At 44.5% G+C, this 19669-nt stretch overlaps 1 protein-coding gene across 1 annotated transcript in view; it reads left to right on the forward strand.

The window, feature by feature from the left end:
* The window catches only part of Spag17 (sperm associated antigen 17), a 205773-nt gene that overhangs the window by 180271 nt on the left and 5833 nt on the right, over window positions 1–19669 (forward strand). The window contains exons 41-45 of the mRNA XM_051165866.1: window positions 1440–1539; window positions 2330–2423; window positions 4890–5261; window positions 7774–7910; window positions 10509–10693. Of these exons, the coding sequence (XP_051021823.1) occupies window positions 1440–1539; window positions 2330–2423; window positions 4890–5261; window positions 7774–7910; window positions 10509–10693 (888 nt within the window). The remainder of the gene's footprint in view (window positions 1–1439; window positions 1540–2329; window positions 2424–4889; window positions 5262–7773; window positions 7911–10508; window positions 10694–19669) is intronic.

Genomic DNA, 19669 nt, shown 5'->3' on the forward strand with positions numbered 1-19669 from the left:
CTAAGGAATGAGATGTCAGGCCACCTGAGTCCTTCCTCCACACTTGTCAGGCCCCTTCTGATGCGGGCCCTGTGCATATACATATAATTGCCAAGGGTCTGTGGATATACTCTTAACACCTTTTAAATTCTGTGTTTATTCATGAGCTGCCCGTTATCTAAAAGAAAAAAAAAATGAACTATTGACGATTCAAAATTTAACTTGTGGGTAGTTAATCACAGCCAGTGAAGGGGACGCACATAACTTGATGTGTGGTATGAAAAGAAAAATAGTGGAACAAGAAATGGGAGCCGAGAATAAGGAAACCAACACGTCAAGGACATGGAAGGTGCCCAGGGAATGTGAGGTCCTATAGAAGAATCAACACTGAGACCACATTAGAGGAATGTAGACTCCAATCTCCAGGTTCGTTGATTTCTAGTGAACAACCTCCAGACTGCCCTACTTAATGGGGAAGCCCAGTGAAGCAGTAGAGAGAAAGAGTGTTAGTGGCGAGTTAGAGCTGAGGGAACAAGGCGGCTTATCATCAGTGGTGCCTCCACAGGCCTCTGGGCATGCTGCAGTCCATGTGTGGCCACTGGGCTCAGAGTCGGTATGTCTAGGGATAGCTCACGCATGATTCCTTGTGGCCTCCCCTGTGCTGATTGGCTATTTCACTTCAGGGATTCAGTTTGGTTATGTATAAGATGTGAAGCCCATCAGCCTGGGTGACTGACAGCTGCATAGAACATGCAGTTGTCAAGACAATGAGCTTAAACATATATAATGTGGCCTGCCACTCAGCCCCACCCTGTATCAATCAGACCATAGAATATGCATCTATCTAGTCTCCTTATGCCTGGAGGGTTTTACTATAAAATGGAGATATCAAGGTTCACCTGAACCCTAGTTTGGAGCTCACTGGCCTTCCCTGTGTATGTATGCCCCAATAGAGGTATTCTGATTCAAAAGAGCCAGCTTGAAATTATGGGTGCCTTGGCTGCCACTTAAACCCCAGAGACCCTCACAACCCTGAAAACACTCAGCCACTGGAAGGGCTCCTTGGCTTTAGGCGGCTGAGACCAGCTGGCATCGTTAGTGCCTGTCTCATGCGAGACTCTGATTTACCTGAAGTGGAACATGAACTCCCCACCCCCAAGCAAAAGAATCCGGGTGGAGCACACCTTTAAATCCCAGGACTAGGAAGGCAGAGGCACATGTGTCTCTGTGCAGTCAGGCCTAAGTTGATCTACAAAGTCAATTCCAGGCCAGCTGACACTAAATAGTGAGACCCTATCCCAAAGGGGGGAAAAAACCCATCCAGTGAGTTTTCTCTTGTCAGTTTTACCATAGGTGGCTGCAATGGTTTCCAGCGGGGTTGGGGCTAAAACACAAGCAAATGATTTTCCAATGTATTTTGTATGTCTTCTTTTTCATATCATTGTGGAATTGTGAACCAGGGAAACTATTGAGCAAACACAAAATTACCTAAACCATATAAAGACAAAAGAAGTGACACCTTATTTCATGTCTGAATTGAACCCACTATTTAAGTCACAGGTAACTAAATGTAATTCATCATGATTTACTCTTTATACAATAACGCATTACATGTTAGCATGTGAGTCCCCTCTCCTGGTACTGTGTATTCAGCTATTGTGACAATCTGACCAAATAACTCTCATACTTCAAGTCTGTGTTTGCACAAGCACATGATAGGGACACCACCCACTACACTCGTGTGACTGTCCCTCCCTTCTCTCCCTTGCAGGTGACCATTAGTCGTCATTCTGTCTCTTCCTGTATAAGCTCTTCTCTGGGCCAACTTCCCTCTATTGTTGATTAATCAACTGCTAACAAACTCTGATATGAAGATTTTCTCTCATCAGCTTTTCCCCAGCCATCCATTGCTAAAACACCATTAACTTACTGTGGGTTCTCCAAAGCCCACAGACTGGACATTCCCTGCTCCCATGTGTGTCATTCCTAAGGCCCTGGTCCACACAGCAGCCTGCCCCTCACTGTCCCCTCACTGCCCCTCACTGTCCCCTCACTGCCCCTGGCTGCCCCTCACTGAAACCTCAAAGCAAAGTGAACACTGTCATATGTCCACAATGCCCTGAAGTTCTTGAAAATTCAGCATACTATTATTAACCCAAGCCAATTCCAAAAGCCATGTCTAGTTAACAAAGATTAGAATTCATTTTGTCTCTTATAGAATTTTAGTCTTCAACTTCATCTTCCGGCCCTTGTGACCATTTCGCACCAGCTTAACTAACCTATTTGTGACAGTTACATAAAATAAGCATGCATCTGAAGTTAAGTTAAGTCTTGTGGGTTTTCCTTTAAGTTCAATTATCTGGAGAAGCTTTCCAAGAACCTGCCTCCTTTTACAAAGAAAGATGACGCCTCAACCGAAGCAGCTGTTTCAGATCTTCATTCAGGTAAGATGTTAATATGGGTCCCTGCCTGTCACCTGAAGGGAACTGAGCCACGCCCAACGCCTCTTAGGATGCAGCTGGTTCTTACACCTGTTGCCTCAGTGATGGCTGGTGCGAGAATGTGCTGTTACCTTTATACTACAGATATGTCAGTCAGAGTTATATAAGGAGAGCAAGATGTAAATTGAATTTCAGATTCATCACTTGTGCCTAAAAGCATTTGGAAGATCTAACTAATCAAAGTACCAACGAGGTAACAGGGAATTCACATGGTCTCAAATAACTCACATGCTTATTAATTAAATGTTTATGAAAGGTAAGAAGACTTCCTCTTATTGGGTGCCTTCCTGCAGAGTGCAATGTACATAGTCACCATACAGAATTCACGTCAAAACTCCGCAGTCTGAGTCTAACCACAAGGACATATTTGACAAATGAGTACCAGTCAGTAGCCATTGTACAGTACAGCTGGCCTCTTCAAACAAGCCAGTGTCAGGATGGTGTGCTGTTCTGTCACAGAGCCCTCGACGGACAGACATGTGACCTTGGGTTTAGTCCCCAGCACCATACACACACTCAAGAGTCAGTATCATGAAACCAAATGACTGGTGAACTGCTGTCATTCAAAAGGGACAGTATGACATAAAAGCATCATGTAACAGACCAAAGGGGGAAATGCACAAGTTTTATTAGAGGCCTGTGTGTCAGAGGGCACTGTGGAATTGCTCATGTCTCAGGGATAGTGATGGACATGGATATGAAAGAGAGTGTCTTGTACTCTCAGCAGATGCATGCTGAGAGCATTGACAAGGAAATGGAATTTCACCCTTCTTCTTAGTAAATGGAATAGTGAAAAGACCCAGAACAAAGAAGTTTCCACTGCCTAACGTCATACCTGCAGTTCATCCACCTAGAATGTGTATGGCCAGAAACAGCATATACTTTTTAACAGGGCTTGCAAAGCAAACCTCAGGGCTAGAAAAATCACCTGTGATTGTGCTGTGGAGAGATCAGGCATCCTGAGTTGATGATTCTTTTTTTTTTTTTTTTAATTTGTTCGCTTTACATCCTGATTGCAGCTCCCTTCTTCGTTGCTTCCTGATCCCACCCTCCCTGCCTCCTACCCTCCCCCTCTCTCCCTTAGTTCTCAGAAAGGGGAGCCCTCCTCCCCTAACCACTGACCTCAGCCTAGCAAGTCCCACATCTGTACTTCCTGTATACTCTTCCTCTGTGGCCTGGCAAGGCCACCCCACCAGGGGGAATAATCAACCTTGGGGCCAGAAGTGGTCCCTATTGCCCATATTGTGGGACCCACAAGGAGACTGTGCTGTCTATCTACTACATCTGAGCAGACGGTCTAGGTCCGCATCATACATGGTCCTTCGTTGGTGCATCAGTCTCTGTATTGTAGTGTGGTCATCCTGTATTAAGTGACTAATATCTGCTTATGAGTGAGTATATGCCATGCATGTCTTTCTGAATCTGGGTTATGTCATTCAGGAACTTTTCTAGTTCCATCCATTTGCCTGCAGGTTTCAAGATTTCCTTGTGCTGGACGTGGTGGCGCATGCCTTTAATGCCAGCACTTGGGAAGCAGAGGCAGGTAGATCGCTGTGAGTTCAAGGCCAGCCTGGTCTACAAAGTGAGTCCAGGACAGCCAAGGCCACATTGTCAAGCTTGCCACACCCTAGAGAAACAATAGTAACCCCAGCTCACTTCTTGGAAGAACAACAGGCTTTCAGGACAGTCCCTAAGTAGCTGTGGCTAACTGCTCATCTAGGCTTTATACATACACAAACTGAAATCTATTTGCCTCCCCAATCATACGTATGTCTAATATTGTATCTCTTTTTTCCTTCCTTCACTCCTTCCTTTCTTCTTTCTTTCTAGTTTTGTTTTCTGTTTGTTGGTTTTTTTGTTTTTGTTTTTGTTTTTGTTTTTGTTTTTGAGACATGGTTTCTCTGTGGGGCCCTGGCTATCTTGGAACTCTCTCTGAGGACCAGGCTGGCCTCGAACTCACAGAGATCTGTCTACCTCTGTCCCCCGAGTGCTGGGATTAGAGGTATGCATCACCATCACCAGGCTGTACCTATTTCTTGAAGATACACAGTCTAGCGAAGCACTCCGTTTTCACAGTAATGAATATGTTGGCGATCATTGTTGTCTAGTAGGTAAAGGCAGAGGGAGATCGATCGCCTGGCCTCTGGGTAACACAGGGTGGTGACAGCTCCATCTGCTCTTGGTGCCCACAAGATCTGGCCAGCCCCTAGAGCATATAGGGACACTGCCTTGATTGTTAATGGCAGGCACGGAACATACTATGAGGAGTCTCCCAATAATGCTCTCGTGTGTTGTCTTTGGAAGGAGAATGGGGAAGCGCCTCATTCATTGAGAAACTCATCGTTCAGTATTAGTGTCTCTGTGTCATTGGCCATAACGTGACTCATATTTTTTGCTCTGGGATTTTAGATTCTACACTGACTTCAGTTAAAGAACAAGAAGCCTCAACTACACCTCCTCCCCTTCCAAAACAGGAGCTTGCTGAAAATATCAAGGAATCTCCTGGCCAAAACAGAACTGAACATACAGCCAAATCTCCCAAAAAGTCTTCTAAGCAAAACCATATTGAAATTGTAACAAAACCTACCAAGGAGTCTAATAGTCAAAATCAAACTGAAACTGTAACCAAACCTACCAAGGAATTTGCTGGCCAGAGCCAAATAGAAAAATCTAAAAAATCTACCAAGAAGTCTGTTAGCCACAACCAAGTTGAAAATTTGCTAAAATCTACCAAGGGGTCAGCTAGCCCAATTGAAAATGCTACCAGACCTCCTACCGAAGGTAAGGCCATCCTTTGCTTTGTCTCACCATTCAAAGTAAATGTGTTATCTAGTCAGAATGCGGCATCCTCCCATCTCCTGTGTCCAGCACTGAGATTTCAGGCACCTGCTGCCATGGCCAGCATTTTACATGGATGCTGAGGACCCAAGCTCAGGTCCTCATGTGCAGCAAGTGCTTCCTGGACTGACCATCCTCCCCAGCACCACATAATTTATCTTGGGTGTGGGGGAGAGAAGGTGGCATTGGTTTGCCCTTCTAGAATACTTGGGTTCTATTCTAAGCACCCACACGGGGCTTCTAACCATCTGTGACTCCAGTTCCAAGGTATCGATACCCCCTTCTGACTCCCTTGGGCACAAGGTAGTACACAGACATAAATGCAGGCAACACACTCATACACACATAATTTTTTAAAAACGAACAATTACACCTAAATGAGAAGTTGAGGTCGCTATGGACAGTGTAGAAAGACTGTGTATCCCAAAGAGAAGGAACGCACAAAGATGTAAAAGACACTGCTACTCCTTGTGATGGTCAGAGCTTGCGATGAGGGAAGGAAGAAGTAGGAAAGGGTAGGGGCAGCAGGAAGTGATGTAAATCATGCAAGTAAGAATTATCAAAAAGCTTGATTAACACGGCGAGTGTGAGAATGATGGAAATCGGGCTGAGGGCGTGGCTCCGTGGGTGAAGAGCTTGACGTGCAGCATGAAGACCTGACTTCAATCACCCAGAAACCCGTATGTAAAGAGCTGGCTGTAATAGAGCACACCTGTAATTCCAGAGCTGTAGAGACAGAGACAGGCAGATCCTGGTTGTGGGCTCTCCGCCATGGACGCTGGGATCTAAACTCAGGTCCTCGGGAAGACAAGCGAGTGCTCTTAGCCACCGAGCCATCTCTCCAGCACCCCCTCCCCAGCATAAGATTTTTAAATAGAATGATTTAAATACAATTTTTATTTCAGCCCCCTGAATACATGCAGCAAACATAAAAAGATGCAGCTTTGTGGATTATTCACTTTTGCACCGTCCTTCAAAATGACTGAGGGAGGAAAACGTTACCAATCTAAGGATTTAAACCTCCGTTTTAATCCATTTATAATACCTGTGCCATGCTTTGGACCTTAAGGGATCAAAAGAGAATCTAAATTTCTTAGGGTGGTGCCCCCTGAGTGCCAGAAAATCCTTCTGAGTTGACATCTCACTGGCTAACCTCGCTAACCTAATGGGAAAGATCCTGAACATCAAGGTGCAAGGCGTGCTTGTCATGGGGAACTTACTAACAGCATCTGCCTTCCATCTCTCAGAGGAGCTGCAAGGAACAGAGATAGGCAGTGTTTGCATGTAGGCTAGATTTTTCACAACCTATTTTACTTTAAACACTTCAACCTCACTTCTAGCCCACCAACCAGAGGAAGGGGAGACAGAATGTTAATTTAAAAAAAAGAAGTTGTGGACATGTTTATACATAGTTCCTTGTGCCAATAGCACTCTGTGTTGTCAGGATATCAGCAGTCTAATCCAATAGCCAATACCAAACAGCACACAAATGCATAGCAGTGGAATGTTCCAGCAGAAACAGCAAGGCCTGTGCCAATTCAGCGGAAGTGGCCAGAATCAGACGGAGTAGCACCAGTTCTCTGGAATGTTTCTATGTAGCGAAGACAGTGAAGACCAGCAAAGGCCCGCAAAGCATTCCATGGTGTAGCAACTCAAAAAGTCCCACCATGGTTCTTTCTGTATCTTCCAACCATCTCATGCCCTCTCAGGTGTTTTCTTCCAGCAAAGCATCACATGCCCTCTCACAAGACATCTTCCAGCAAAATATCACATGTCCTCTCACAAGACAGCTTCCAGAAAAAATATCATGTGTCCTCTCACAAGACAGCTTCTGGCAAAACACATGCAAAGCAACCTAGTCTTCAAAGAAACCAGAAGCTTCCACTTCAGATAGGCAATGTTTGCAGAACTGTGTAGCAAGATATTCAAATGAAAAATGAGAAGTGATAGAAGGTTTTATGTTTTTGGATAGGCCTTTTAAGATTTAGGGACAGGGCTAGAGAGATGCCTCAACCACCAAGAGCATTTGTTCTTGCACAGGAGTGGCGTTTGGTACCCAGCCCCTGCAACAGCTGGTCCACAGCCACAAGTAACTCCAGATACAGGCTATGTAATGCAACTTCTGGCCTCTGTGGCACCTGCACTTACACATACACACATACACACACACACACACACACACACACACACACATGCTCACAAGCACATGTACATACACACATTTACACATGCAAATATAGACACATATACATGCTCAAAAATAATAAAAATAAATATATTTTGAAAAAAAATTTAAAAGAATGACTAGAGAAGTTTCCAGGCCGGTCTGTGCACTGCCCTGTCTGCTCTGCCCTGTCTGCTCTGCCCTGTCTGCTCTACCCTGTCTGCTCTGCTCTGCTCTGGCAATGCTACACACATTGTAGACATGCTCTAATCTAATCTTTTCCTCTAACAGAACCAGACATCTTTATGCCGATCAAAATTCCAACCCAGTCACTGCTGCAGGATGTTACCGGACAAGCAAGAAAAGAGAAAGTGAGGTTGCCTCACTACTTGATGAGCTCCAAGCCCAAGTCTCAACCTCTTGCCAAGGTAACAGAGATGCTTGGGCAAAGTCTCTTAAGGCAGTGTAATTGAAGAGCAGCGAGGTTCATGGCAGTCCTGTGCCCCTAGCATTTCTCCACAGGAGCACACACACACAAACACACACACACACACACACACACACACACAATGATTCACATCAGCTTCTGAGTTTCTTTGGCCAGCTGGCAGGTCCCTAGGAGTGGTCACTTTGGGGAGAGTCACTCAGGTGCTCTCACTGGCTAAAGAGATCACTCACTGGCTAAGGAGATCAACTCCTTCTCATTGTTAGCCAGGACTACGCCTTTCTGTAAAGTTCCTCCATTCTGGTTCAATGTTGGTAATTCCCAAAATTACAGTTTTTTGTATTTGCAGAACTAAAGGCACTTGTTTACCTGGGAGCTTGCCCTCCCCACCGTGCGCACCCTCAGTTAAGGACAGCCACAAGGGCTGTACGTCAGTCACCCGGCATTCTTTCCCTAGGAACTGCCAACCCCAAGCCAAAGGAAAAGGCAACTTTTCAATCTCCTCCTCCAACCACTTCCTCTGAAGCCTGGAGGAAGCGCCCCCCCACCCCCCCCCCCAACACTGTCACGCTTGTTAGATAGCTGAGGTAGCCCAGAGACAAAAGACAGAAGCCACAATGTGACTTCAACAGATGGGACTGTGATTGTCAGCACACACAGAGAGTGGAAGCCTCCCGCCTCAGGGATCGAAGGGGGTCTTCAAAAGGAAAGAACTAGCTGGGACCCATTACAGGGGTGCACAAGGGGCTTGGGAGTGAGAGAATTGATGCTGCTGTGGGGCTGTTTGTGGATCTATAGTCTCTGCTGGAACTGTCTGCTTTAGGAAAGACAGATTATCTTGGGAGACAGGCTGTCTTTGCGAACATTTCCCTCTGGGTTGTGGCTGACCAATAAGGTTGGACAAGGTCAGCTGTACTTTCATAGGAATCCCATTTTACAGCTGAGGCTCTCTATCAATGTGGCCCTGAACCTTGGTGCTGTCAGCCTGCCTGCCTGCCTGTGGGGTTAGTAACTTCTAATAATCTCCTGCCTCAAAGGACCTGCACCCCTGAGCCTAAAACCCAAAGCCTTTCACTTAACAACGCTTAGGATAGTCTGAAGAACTTCAGCTGGCACGAAGTGTGGCCTCATGTTGTTGGAAAGAAAACAATAAATTGAAGAGTTTAATGGAAACAACGCAGTTTTCCACACATAATTCTCATACTGGAATGCCAGCATAGAGAAAAGGCAAAATAAACAAATAAACAAACAAACAAATAAATAAATAAATAAATAAATACTGGAATGCCACTTTGGTAAGACAGTGGTTCCTAAGGTTGTTATTCTGTGTTGTGGGCCATGCTGTGTCCCCCAACCCTGCCGTGAGAAACCCCTGTTCTCTTTCCCCACAGGTCAGCATGTGCCCGCTCCCAGATCCCTCGCCTTGTTGGCTTAGGATTCAAAGCTTTATCTAATACATAATTTGAGAGTTGAGACTGCCCCCTTTCTGCTCATGGTCTCAATCACAGACCTCTAGCTTTCCAGCTCTCACAGTTCTGACACGAGCAGGCACCAGCCACTAGCTAAGGGGAGAAAGAAGCCCTGCCCTTCTTGTTCTCCACGGCTCTGGCGATCTCTTAGAGCGCCTCATATTGAAAACGGAGCACTACAATCTATCTGTTAAAACTTGCTCTCTCTTCTTTTAGTTGAAGTTTTCCCACCAGCTCTGTTAGGAAACTTCCTGTGCTCACATGTCAGAAAATAATGCTCCTTTCTTGACGTCTGTGGCTCAGGCTGGCAGTCACCATCGGAGACCAGCGGAGCTCCGCGCATGTGTAACTGGCAATCATGCTCGGAAGCTTGAACGTGCATATGAATTACATAGCGGTTTGTCAGAGATGCAGACTCTCTGGGTCTGTGGTGTGACAGGAGAGTCTGCAGTTTAGTGTTTGCATGACGTCAGTGATAGGCAGAGGAAAGAGGGTAGGGCTTCCTGCGTGGCGAGCTAAGCAGCAGCATTAGCAACACCAGAGAGCATTTTAAATGCACACCCCTCCCCTCTCCAGACACGGAGAGTCTGAAACTCCAGGAACAAGAGCAGTTATCTTGAGTCTTCCAGAAGATTCTGCAGGAAGCTAGCCTCTGCCCCAGAGGAAGGACCACGGACCTAAGAATCAGACAGACCTGAGGTTAAGGCTTCTCCACTTAAACATTTGAGCAAACGATCTCTTTCAACTCTGAACTTGTACTTTCTTTAAAGCAAAACCTGAAGTATTTTTATAAGGATATTGTAAGGGATTGCATGAGGCCATAAATCTTTTAAGATTTTTCTCAGCCAACCAGTCATTCTTCTCTGGTGCCAGCAGGGTTTTCTTTAACCAAAACCTCCCCCTCTTAGCCGGGAGCAGTGGTGCACGCCTGTAATCCCAGCACTTGAGAGGCAGAGGCAGGCTTATCTCTGTGAGTTCGAGGCCAGCCTGGTCTACAAAGTGAGTCCAGGACAGCCAGGGCTACACAGAGAAACCCTGTCACAAAGAACCAGAAAACAAACAAACCAACAACCTCCCCTTCTTACTTTTATCAATTTCTCTGCTCTATGAAGGTGGAAGAGCCTGTTGGGGGGAAAGTGAACACGTCTTCTGTCGCATCTGCTGCTATGTACAGCACGAACGCACCCCCTTTTGGGTTCCACCTCCTCCCACCGGTAGTGAAGTTTGGCGTGCTTAAAGAAGGACAAACCTATGCGACCGTCGTGAAGCTCAAGAACGTTGGCGTGGACTTCTGCAGGTGAGCCGAGGGCACCAGGTGCTGGCCATGCAGCAGGAGAGCCGAGGGCACCAGGTGCCGGCCATACAGCAGGTGTGTCGAGGGCACCAGGTGCCCGCCGTGCAGCAGGTGAGCCAAGGGCACCAGGTGCCAGCCATGCAGCAGGTGAGCCGAGGGCACCAGGTGCCAGCCATGCAGCAGGTATGTCGAGGGCACCAGGTGCCCGCCGTGTAGCAGATGAGCCGAGGGCACCTGGTGCCTATCATGTCCCACTAATGGTCCTCTTTCCTATATTAAGGGCCATTTACCAAACTATAATGACATCTTGGATCCTGAATAATTGTACCATTCATCCCTTTATCCTTTCATTCACTCTTCAACGAGGCAGTATTGACTGGGCTTTAGTGATGTGCTGTAACATGGTAGCTGCTTCCAGAACTTCTGTGAATCATCATAAATTCAAGCTTCGGTAGAAGCCACTCACTCAACTCCGGCTCTGTCCAAGCAAAAACAGATCATTTGTACAAACACTTCAATAATTAATCCCCAGGACTTGAAACCATAGGTCCTGATTTGCTCTCTGTTGCCGTCATAAACCCCACGCCCAAAAGCAACTTGAGGAGTAAGACTCTATTTTTGCTTACAGTTGTATTCCATCTTAAGGGAGGTCAGGGCAGGAACTCAAGTGAAGGACTTAGAGACAGGAACTGAAGTGGCCACCATGGGGGGGCACTGTTTACTGGCTTGCTTCCTTACACAACCCAGAACCACCTGCCCAGGGGTGGCACACTCACTGTGCGTTAGGTCTCCCTATATCAAGAAAATGCCCCCGTAGACTTGCCTATAGGCCAATCTGATGTACACAGTTCTCCTCAGGTATGTCAAGCTGACAACCAATATTAGCCATCACACTGTTTCTTAAATAAACACCAATTGTGACGACCTCAACCAAAATCGTTTGTATCTAATAGGAAAAACACTCTCAAAAAGTACTGTGCATATTTAAGAACTATGGCATCCTATCATAGGGCACATGGATAGTTCAAAAAATTATTGCAGTGATGCAAGTAATTGTGTGTGTGTGTGTGTGTGTGTGTGTGTGTGTGTGTGTGTGTGTGTGTGTGTGTGTCAAGAGCAGCCAGAATCTGCTCACTGAGCAAGAATCCTGTAGATAGTACAGTTTGCCTGCCCCCAATCCTCATGTATATTAGGTCTCCAGACTTGTTTGCAAAATGTCCTTACTGTCCCTGGAATTGGAGTTACAGGATGTTGTAAGACACTCAGTGGGGATGCTGGGACCAGAACTCAGATCCTCTGGAAGACTGACCAGTATGTGCCCTTAGTCGCTAAGCTACCTCTCTAGGCCTTGCTTTGTAGATTTGGCCTATGTTTCCTTACTCTGCCTTCATTCAGGCCCTGGTAGCCACTCTTGTTCTCTATTTCTGTATGTTTTAATTCATGGTTTCTAGTCCACATGTGAGGTGATACATTCTATCTCTGACTTATTTCATTGGGCAGGCAGTAGCCCAGAGTTTATCCAATAGCCTGTAGACTTATCCATGCAAATAGCAAAATGTTGTGTGAAGTTTTGGTTTCTTTAAAAACACAAAAATGCTATGGGAATATGTTTTTGTTTTAATCCCAGGTGTGAGATATGGGGCCACTTCAGATTGTCCACAGCATCTGATTACGATTTGCTTCATGCTATAGCATGGGCATGATTTTGCCAGCTACCTGCAAGTATATGACATTTAGAATTCTGGGGACACTTGAGAAGGCATATCAATGCTAGATCCCTAAAAGGGCCTGCAGCAGGGGCTGGGCCTGCTCTTGCTACTCATGATGGTTGCTGGTTCCTATTGTTACAGTTTGTTGTGGTTTGTCAAGTAGTAGTGCCCAAAGAGATAGAAAAAATATTGAATAACTTGACAGTGAAGATCAAACTTGCCCAAGGAAGTCAACGCCCCTGATCCTCAGGAAATAGTCTAATGATAACGATGACCACTTCCTGTTCATTGTTCTTTCTCTCCTACCTAGTGTTGGGAGGGTTGGAAGGGTGGGGAAGGGTGGAAGAGAGTAAGGAATCCACAAAGTAGAAGGGTTCAGTTACAGCAAAAGGTATGTATGACTACTTGGTTTCAGTTTGAATAATATTCCATTGTTTATATCCAGTGATGCCTATTTTTATCCACACATCTGTTGATGAGCATATAAGTTGTTTTCCTATCTTGGCTATCATGAATGGGCACTTCAAGGTGCACAGCAGTGTTTATTCATACTTACGAGATGGAGATTCCATTTATTTTGGTTATATTCACAGAAGAGGGCCTGCTAGGACCCGTGGCTGTTCAGTTTTTAATCTCTGCTGTGCCAATCTACATTGCTACCAGGAGGGCAGCAATTTTCTTTCCTCCACACCTCTTCCAACATTTCTTGCCTCTGGGTTTTCTCTTTAAATAGTCATCTTAATGGGTATGAGGTGGTATTTCCTAATGGCTTTAATTCGTATTTGTCTGGTAACTAATAATTAACATGTACTTTTCATGTGCTCATCAACCATATTTATGTGTTTTGTAGAAAAATGCTAATTCAAGTCTTTTAGTCATTTTTAAATCAGATTATTGTTTTTCTCCCCACTACTGTATTTTATGAGTTCTTTGTAACTTTAAATGACCCAGAATATACATGCTTGGTAGGTTGTTTTATTTTCTGCTTGTTGCTTGCTTCCACTTCACTTTGTTGTTGCATCTGCAGGGCAGACACTCTTTAGTGTGATGTATTACTACTTATTTGTTCTTGCTTGGGTCCTTGACTTTTACTATGATAACCAGAAAGTCATTGCTAAGGTCAATGTCCATAGGCTTCTCCCCTTATGTGTTTATCCAGGAATTTTACAGTTTGAAGAGTCACGTTTAAGTTTTTATCCACTCTGCATCCATTTAGGGTTCTGGTCTTAAACGTGGCTCTACTTTCATTCTTCTGCTTGTGAAAATCCAGTTTTGCAGCATCATCTATCTAAGAGATGCCCTTTACTCTTTGCATCTTCTTGGAGCCTATTTAAAAGCTGCTTGGCGGTACATGAGTGTATATGGATTTACTTATTGGCTCTTTGTTCTGTTCAACTGATCTCTGTGTCCATCAGATTTTATGTCTGCCTCATGCTGTTTTGATTGTTGTAGTTTTCTCGTGGCTTTAAATCAGGAAATGTGATGTCCCAGCTTTTTTTTCCTTCCAGGGAATTATTTTGTCTACTAAGCATCTCTTATGGTTTCATATACATTTAGGATTTTTTTTTTCTAATTTCTGTATCTTAATCAGGGTTATTATTGCTATAATGAAACACCATAACCAAAAACAAGCTGGGGAGAAAAGGCTTTATTTGGATTACACTTCCTTTTTATAGTCTATCACTGAAGGAAGTCAGGACAGGAACTCAAGCAGGGCAGGAACCTGGAGGCAGGAGCTGATGCAGAGGCCATGGAGGGGTGCTGCTTACTGGCTTGCTCTCCATGGCTTGTTCAGCCCACTTCCTTATAGAACCCAGGACCAACATCCCAGGGATAGCCACACCCACAATGTTCTGGGCCTTCCCCCAGCAATCGCTAATTAAGAAAATTACAGCCAGATCTTACAGAGGAATTTTCTTAATTGAGATTCCCTCCTTTGCAGTGACTTTAGCTGTGTTAAGCTGACGTAAAACCAGACAGCACAATCTGCAAAAAGAACCACTGAGGTTCGGAGGAGACTGTGCTGCTTGAGTCCATGGCTGAGTATTGTGGGCATTTTGCTTTTGGTTTTGCTCTTGGAGGCAGGCTCTTAGTATCTAGCACGGGCTGGCCTTGAACGTATAGCAATCTTCCTGCCTCAGCTTTTCCAGTGTTGGAATTATAACTATGTGCCACCACACCTTGCTTATTATAGGTATTTTTAATAGTTTTCTTCCACTTCATGAACACAAATCATCTTTTCATTCATTTATTTTCTTCAGTGTCTTTGAGAGTATTTTGTGGCTCTGAATATGTTACTATACCCTTCATAAATTGTGTGGCTTTTCAGTGCTATCACACTTTGAAAGTGTCTTCTCAATATTTTAGCTGCGGGTTTGTAATATAAAAATTCTATAGATTTTTGAAGGTTGACTTTGTGCGCAACAACTTTATGCAATTTATTAGTTCTAGCAGATTTTCTTGTGCAATTTTCTTCTACCTTGTATGTGGAGAGGTAATTTTATTTCCCCTTTCCAATTTGGATGTCTCTTCTTTCTCTCATCTGATGGCTATGGCTAGCAGTTTTCAGGCTATGATGAGGATGAGTGGTGAGTGTCAGCGCATTCGCCTTTCATCAGACCTCAGGGGAATGATTTCATCTCTGGGTGGTCTGTGGGCGTCCTTATGTTGTAAAACAACTTTCCCGCCATGTAGGACCCATTCAGAGTCTGTAATTAGGAAAATACATCAGACTCTGTCAAACGCTTTGTGTGTGTCAATTGAGATGATCAGTTTTATCTTCAACTCTGTAAAGATATTACACTGACTGATTTGTACACACAGGTAACTTGCGCTTGGTCCTGATACACAGAATGTCTGAGGCATCCATGTCCATCAATAATGTGTAGTCTTGTGATTTCTTTTTCTGGTCCAACTATTAAGGTGATGCTGGGCTAAAATTGAACTTGGAATGAACCTGTTGTTTGTTTGTTTGTTTGTTTGCATTTTGAGACGGCCATGAGCCCATGTGGACCAGTGGTAGGATGCTATGATTTAAAAATGATTTGGGGGCCAGACTGATAGGACATATACTTGCAATGGTTAATACTCATTGTCAACCTGATTCTCTATGGAGTCACGTAGGGGACACTCTTCTGGGTATGTCTGTGAGAGCATTTTTCAGAAACGGGAGATCCACCCTGGATGTGGGCAGGATCCCCCACTGACTAAGAAGAAAGCCAATTGAGCTTGAGTCCTCACCTCTCTTTTTCCTGAGAGTGCAGCAGATCCAGCTGTGGTGGACTGAGTGCCCGTCCCTGCACTGTGAGCCAGAATAAACCCTTGCTCCCTTAAGCAGATTCTGTCAAGTCTGTTGTCACAGCAACAAGAAAAGCAACAGATACAGGAAGTCTTGTATTAATTGTCCCTTTAAGTATTATTAGTCTGTCCAGGAGTTCTATATCTTCCTGCCTCAACCTCTGTGACAATTTGTATTTTTAAAAGAATCTATTTCATATGAGTTATTTTATTTCGCAATATATAACTGTTCACTGTAATCTTCTGTGACAGTTTTTATTTCTGAGGTATCATAAATTTTCGTCTTTCTTTTTCTTTTCTTCTCTACTAGTTTGCTTTGGTTAGCTGAGAGCTATAAATATTCTTTATTTTTAGAAATCAGTTCTCAGTTTTACTGACTCTGTTCTTTTTTGTTTATGTATTGTTTGTCATGTTGATTTATTTCTGCTGTGGTTTCTATTGTTTTCAGCAAATTTCAGAAAAGGCTTCTCCCTTTTCTAGTTCCTTGATGTATCTTCTTGGACTGTATACTTGAAACCCTTTTTCTCTTTTAATTGTTGTGTGACATCATTCCCAAGAAGGCATGAACAAATGTCTACTCGTGGCAGATAGGAAACCGATGATGGACCAACGCAGGGGTACCGCCCAGGTCCCCCTAGTGAGCCAGTCAGCTTTATTGGGGTCATTTACAGTATGGACCAAAGCAGGGGTACCACCCGGGTCCCCCCCCCGTGAGCCAGTCAGCTTTATTGGGGTCATTTACAGTATGGACCAAAGCAGGGGTACCACCCGGGTCCCCCCAGTGAGCCAGTCAACTTTATTGGGGTCATTTATATGGGTAAGAGGTTATTCACAAGAGCAGAAATGACTCAAAGACAGCTGTTTCACCAGCTGCACAGCTGCAGGCAGTTCAACATGTTGGAGAGTGTCTCTTGCAGATAGCTCAGGAGGTCTGGGCCTCTTCTAGGCTCTTCACCTCACCTCTGCTCCTTCCAGATGCCTTGGCTGGTTTGGGCATCTTCTAGTCATCCAGCTTGTCTCAGAGTGTCTCTCAGAGGTCCTTACTCATTATATATTCTTGAGGAGGAAGTGTCTGGTAAATCTGGTCAAAGTTCAGAACTTCTTGTAGCATTTGAGTCATGACTTCCTGTGTCATAAGCAGCTTCTTAGCACAGTGGAGTATTTCACCTTCCCCCAGACCATCCTGTGCCCTGAGGAGCTTCCTCCAAGATGGAGGCTTTTAACCGAGCAGAGATTAACACAAGGTATCAGTGCAGACATTTACTGAGATAAACTTCTTTCTTGGAGTTTCCGCCCCTGCACCCCACAAGTTAAGCCTCCATTTGACTCCTTCCTGATTTCTCTTTTGAGTTTTCCTTTCACCCATTTGTTTTTTGTTCCGGAGCAAGGCGCTTAGTTGCCACATACTTTTGCAGATTCTTTCTGTAGTGGAGTCCACCACACCCTAGGATCTAGTGCTACTCGATGTGACTTCCTGTTTGTTTAAAGCCAAGTCTCATTCTGTACCTCTGCTGGCCTGGACCTGGAAGTGTAGCCCAGGCTGCTCAGAAACTCACTCCGCTCTTTCTCCTTCTACTGGAACTAAAGGAGAGCACCACCACAACGGCTGCATCACACATCTTACAGCCACCAATGAAACTGACGACAGCTTCCACTACATACAAAAATTTTGGGAGGACCATTGGGAGGGACTTTGACCTTCAAACAATTATGTTTACAACGTCAGAATTTGCATCATTTTATACGGTATATTTCACAGTTATTGTCTCTATATTTTTGATCATTTTGGTACTAAACTCCATAACAAATATATGCATGCAGTGACCGTTATGAATATGTAGAGTCAATAACATTATAATACTGGAGTATTCTAATTTCATTATGTATTTCGCTTTTCCAGTAAGTGTTGCAGTTGCATATATATTCATGATGCTAATTTCCACCCTTTTGTTTCTCCTTGAAGAACTTTATTAAGCATTTTCTGTAAAACAAGTTCAGTGGTAATGGATTTCCTTGGTTTTTGCTGGTGTATAAAATCATTTATAAAGCCATTTATTCCTGAAGGATAGCTTTGCTGAGCATAGCATTTTTGGCTGGCAGATATTTTCTTTCAGCACTTTGAATACATTCCCTTTCTCCTTCTTGGCAAACAGATTTTCTGCTGGTGAAACAGAGGAGACTCTCTAGAGAATCCCCCACTGGCTTCATGTTCTTCTCTTCCTTTCTTATAAACTTCTTTTATTTTTGTCTTTGATTTTGAAAAGTGCTTGTAATCACACTATTTCTACCTGATTGCAGCAAAAAAGAATAACTTAAGCATTGTGGTAATTTTAGCCATGAAGGTCTAACTTACTACCAAGCAGCATCTTAATTCACAGTTGCGTTCGCGCAGGGCTCTGAAGATACACGCGATATTTTTCTAGATCCAAGTCCAGGGAATCTTTCAGCTTCTTTAAAGATTTATTTATTATTATGTATACAGTGTTCTGTCCACAGGCCAGAAGAGGGCATAAGATTACATTCTAGATGGTTGTGAGCCACTATGTGGTTGCTGGGAGTTGAACTCAGGACCTTTCGAAGAGCAGGCAGTGCTCTTAACCACTGAGCCATCTCTCCAGCCCCTATCTTTGAGCTTCTGACAGGGTAATCTGTTGAGGGTCTTGCAGGTTGGGATGAGGATAGGGCTTCGACTTCCCAAGCACCAACCAGGTCATTGCTCTCTATCTCTACGGTGCTGAGGGACTTCACTTTATTGTGGTCACCAAAGCCACACGGGAGTGCAGTCATTTCCGTTGGATCAATACACAGTAATTCCATGCCAAGGCCACTCCGAACTACAGAGAATCAATCCTCAGTCCCGTTCTGAACAGAGCTGAAGCACAGTGTGTATGGTAGCAAGGTTTCCATCAAAATGGAATAAATATTTCAGTTGCAGAGTTACTCTTATATGACAATCCTTTGAAAATATCCATGATTCTAGAATGGAAATGAAATATAGTAAAACAGCAGAGCCATCCAATTTGGAAGATTACTGTCACCGATAAGTTGAGGCAAACCCCAACTTTAGGGATGTTGGCTCCCCAAGAAACAACATGGTGAAAGGACTCAGGCCACTAGTTAAGGCCCTCTTTCGTTCTTTCTTTTTCTTTCTTTCTTTCTTTCTTTCTTTCTTTCTTTCTTTTCTTTCTTTCTTTTTTCTTTCTTTCTTTCTTTCTTTCTTTCTTTCTTTCTTTCTTTCTTTCTTTCTTTCTTTCTTTCTTTCCAGAATGTTACCAATGAAGTGGGTGGGAGGAAACAGAGAGTTAATCCTAAATTAATAACATCTCTCTATGTAGACCCTGTTTGTCCAGCACAGAATTTGGTTTTAGAGATATCACTCTACTGCTTACTCAGTTCAGCTATGATGGCTGCACAGCACCCTGAATGCAGGAGTTGGGTAGCAGTCAGTGTGGGGCAGGCTGTCCTTACTTCAGCTATGATGGCCGCACAACACCCTGAATGCAGGAGTGGGGTAGCCGTCAGTGTGGGGTAGGCTGTCCTTAGTTCAGCTGGCTGCACAGCACCCTGCATGCAGGAGTAGGATACAGGCAGAGTACTCCAGGCCCTTCATCCCCAGGCGGAGCCCACAACCCTCAGGTAGGAAAAGACATCAGCAAGCAGCGCCAATGAGCACAGGGCTTCTCAAGCCCTTCAGCAAGGTCTGATCTCTGTTCATCTTTCCTCTACCCCAAGCATTCGAACCCCACACCAAGTCAGGGGGACAGGGAACCCAACTTCCATGCTCTGGTATTTTCCCAAAGTGCCATAATTCTGTAGCTGCATGACCAGCTGCCAGCATTCACATTTAATACTGACAGCTACGCTCAAAACACCCAGCAGCCAAACACCAGCAGCGCGCTGCCTGAGCCCATCAGCAGCTAGTACCAACATGTGGGAATATGCAGGCTGGAGTCCACTTCAGGCCGATGAGCAG

This window comes from Acomys russatus, chromosome 23 (assembly GCF_903995435.1).
Source record: "Acomys russatus chromosome 23, mAcoRus1.1, whole genome shotgun sequence".
In the NCBI taxonomy this organism is placed as follows: Eukaryota; Metazoa; Chordata; class Mammalia; order Rodentia; family Muridae; genus Acomys; species Acomys russatus.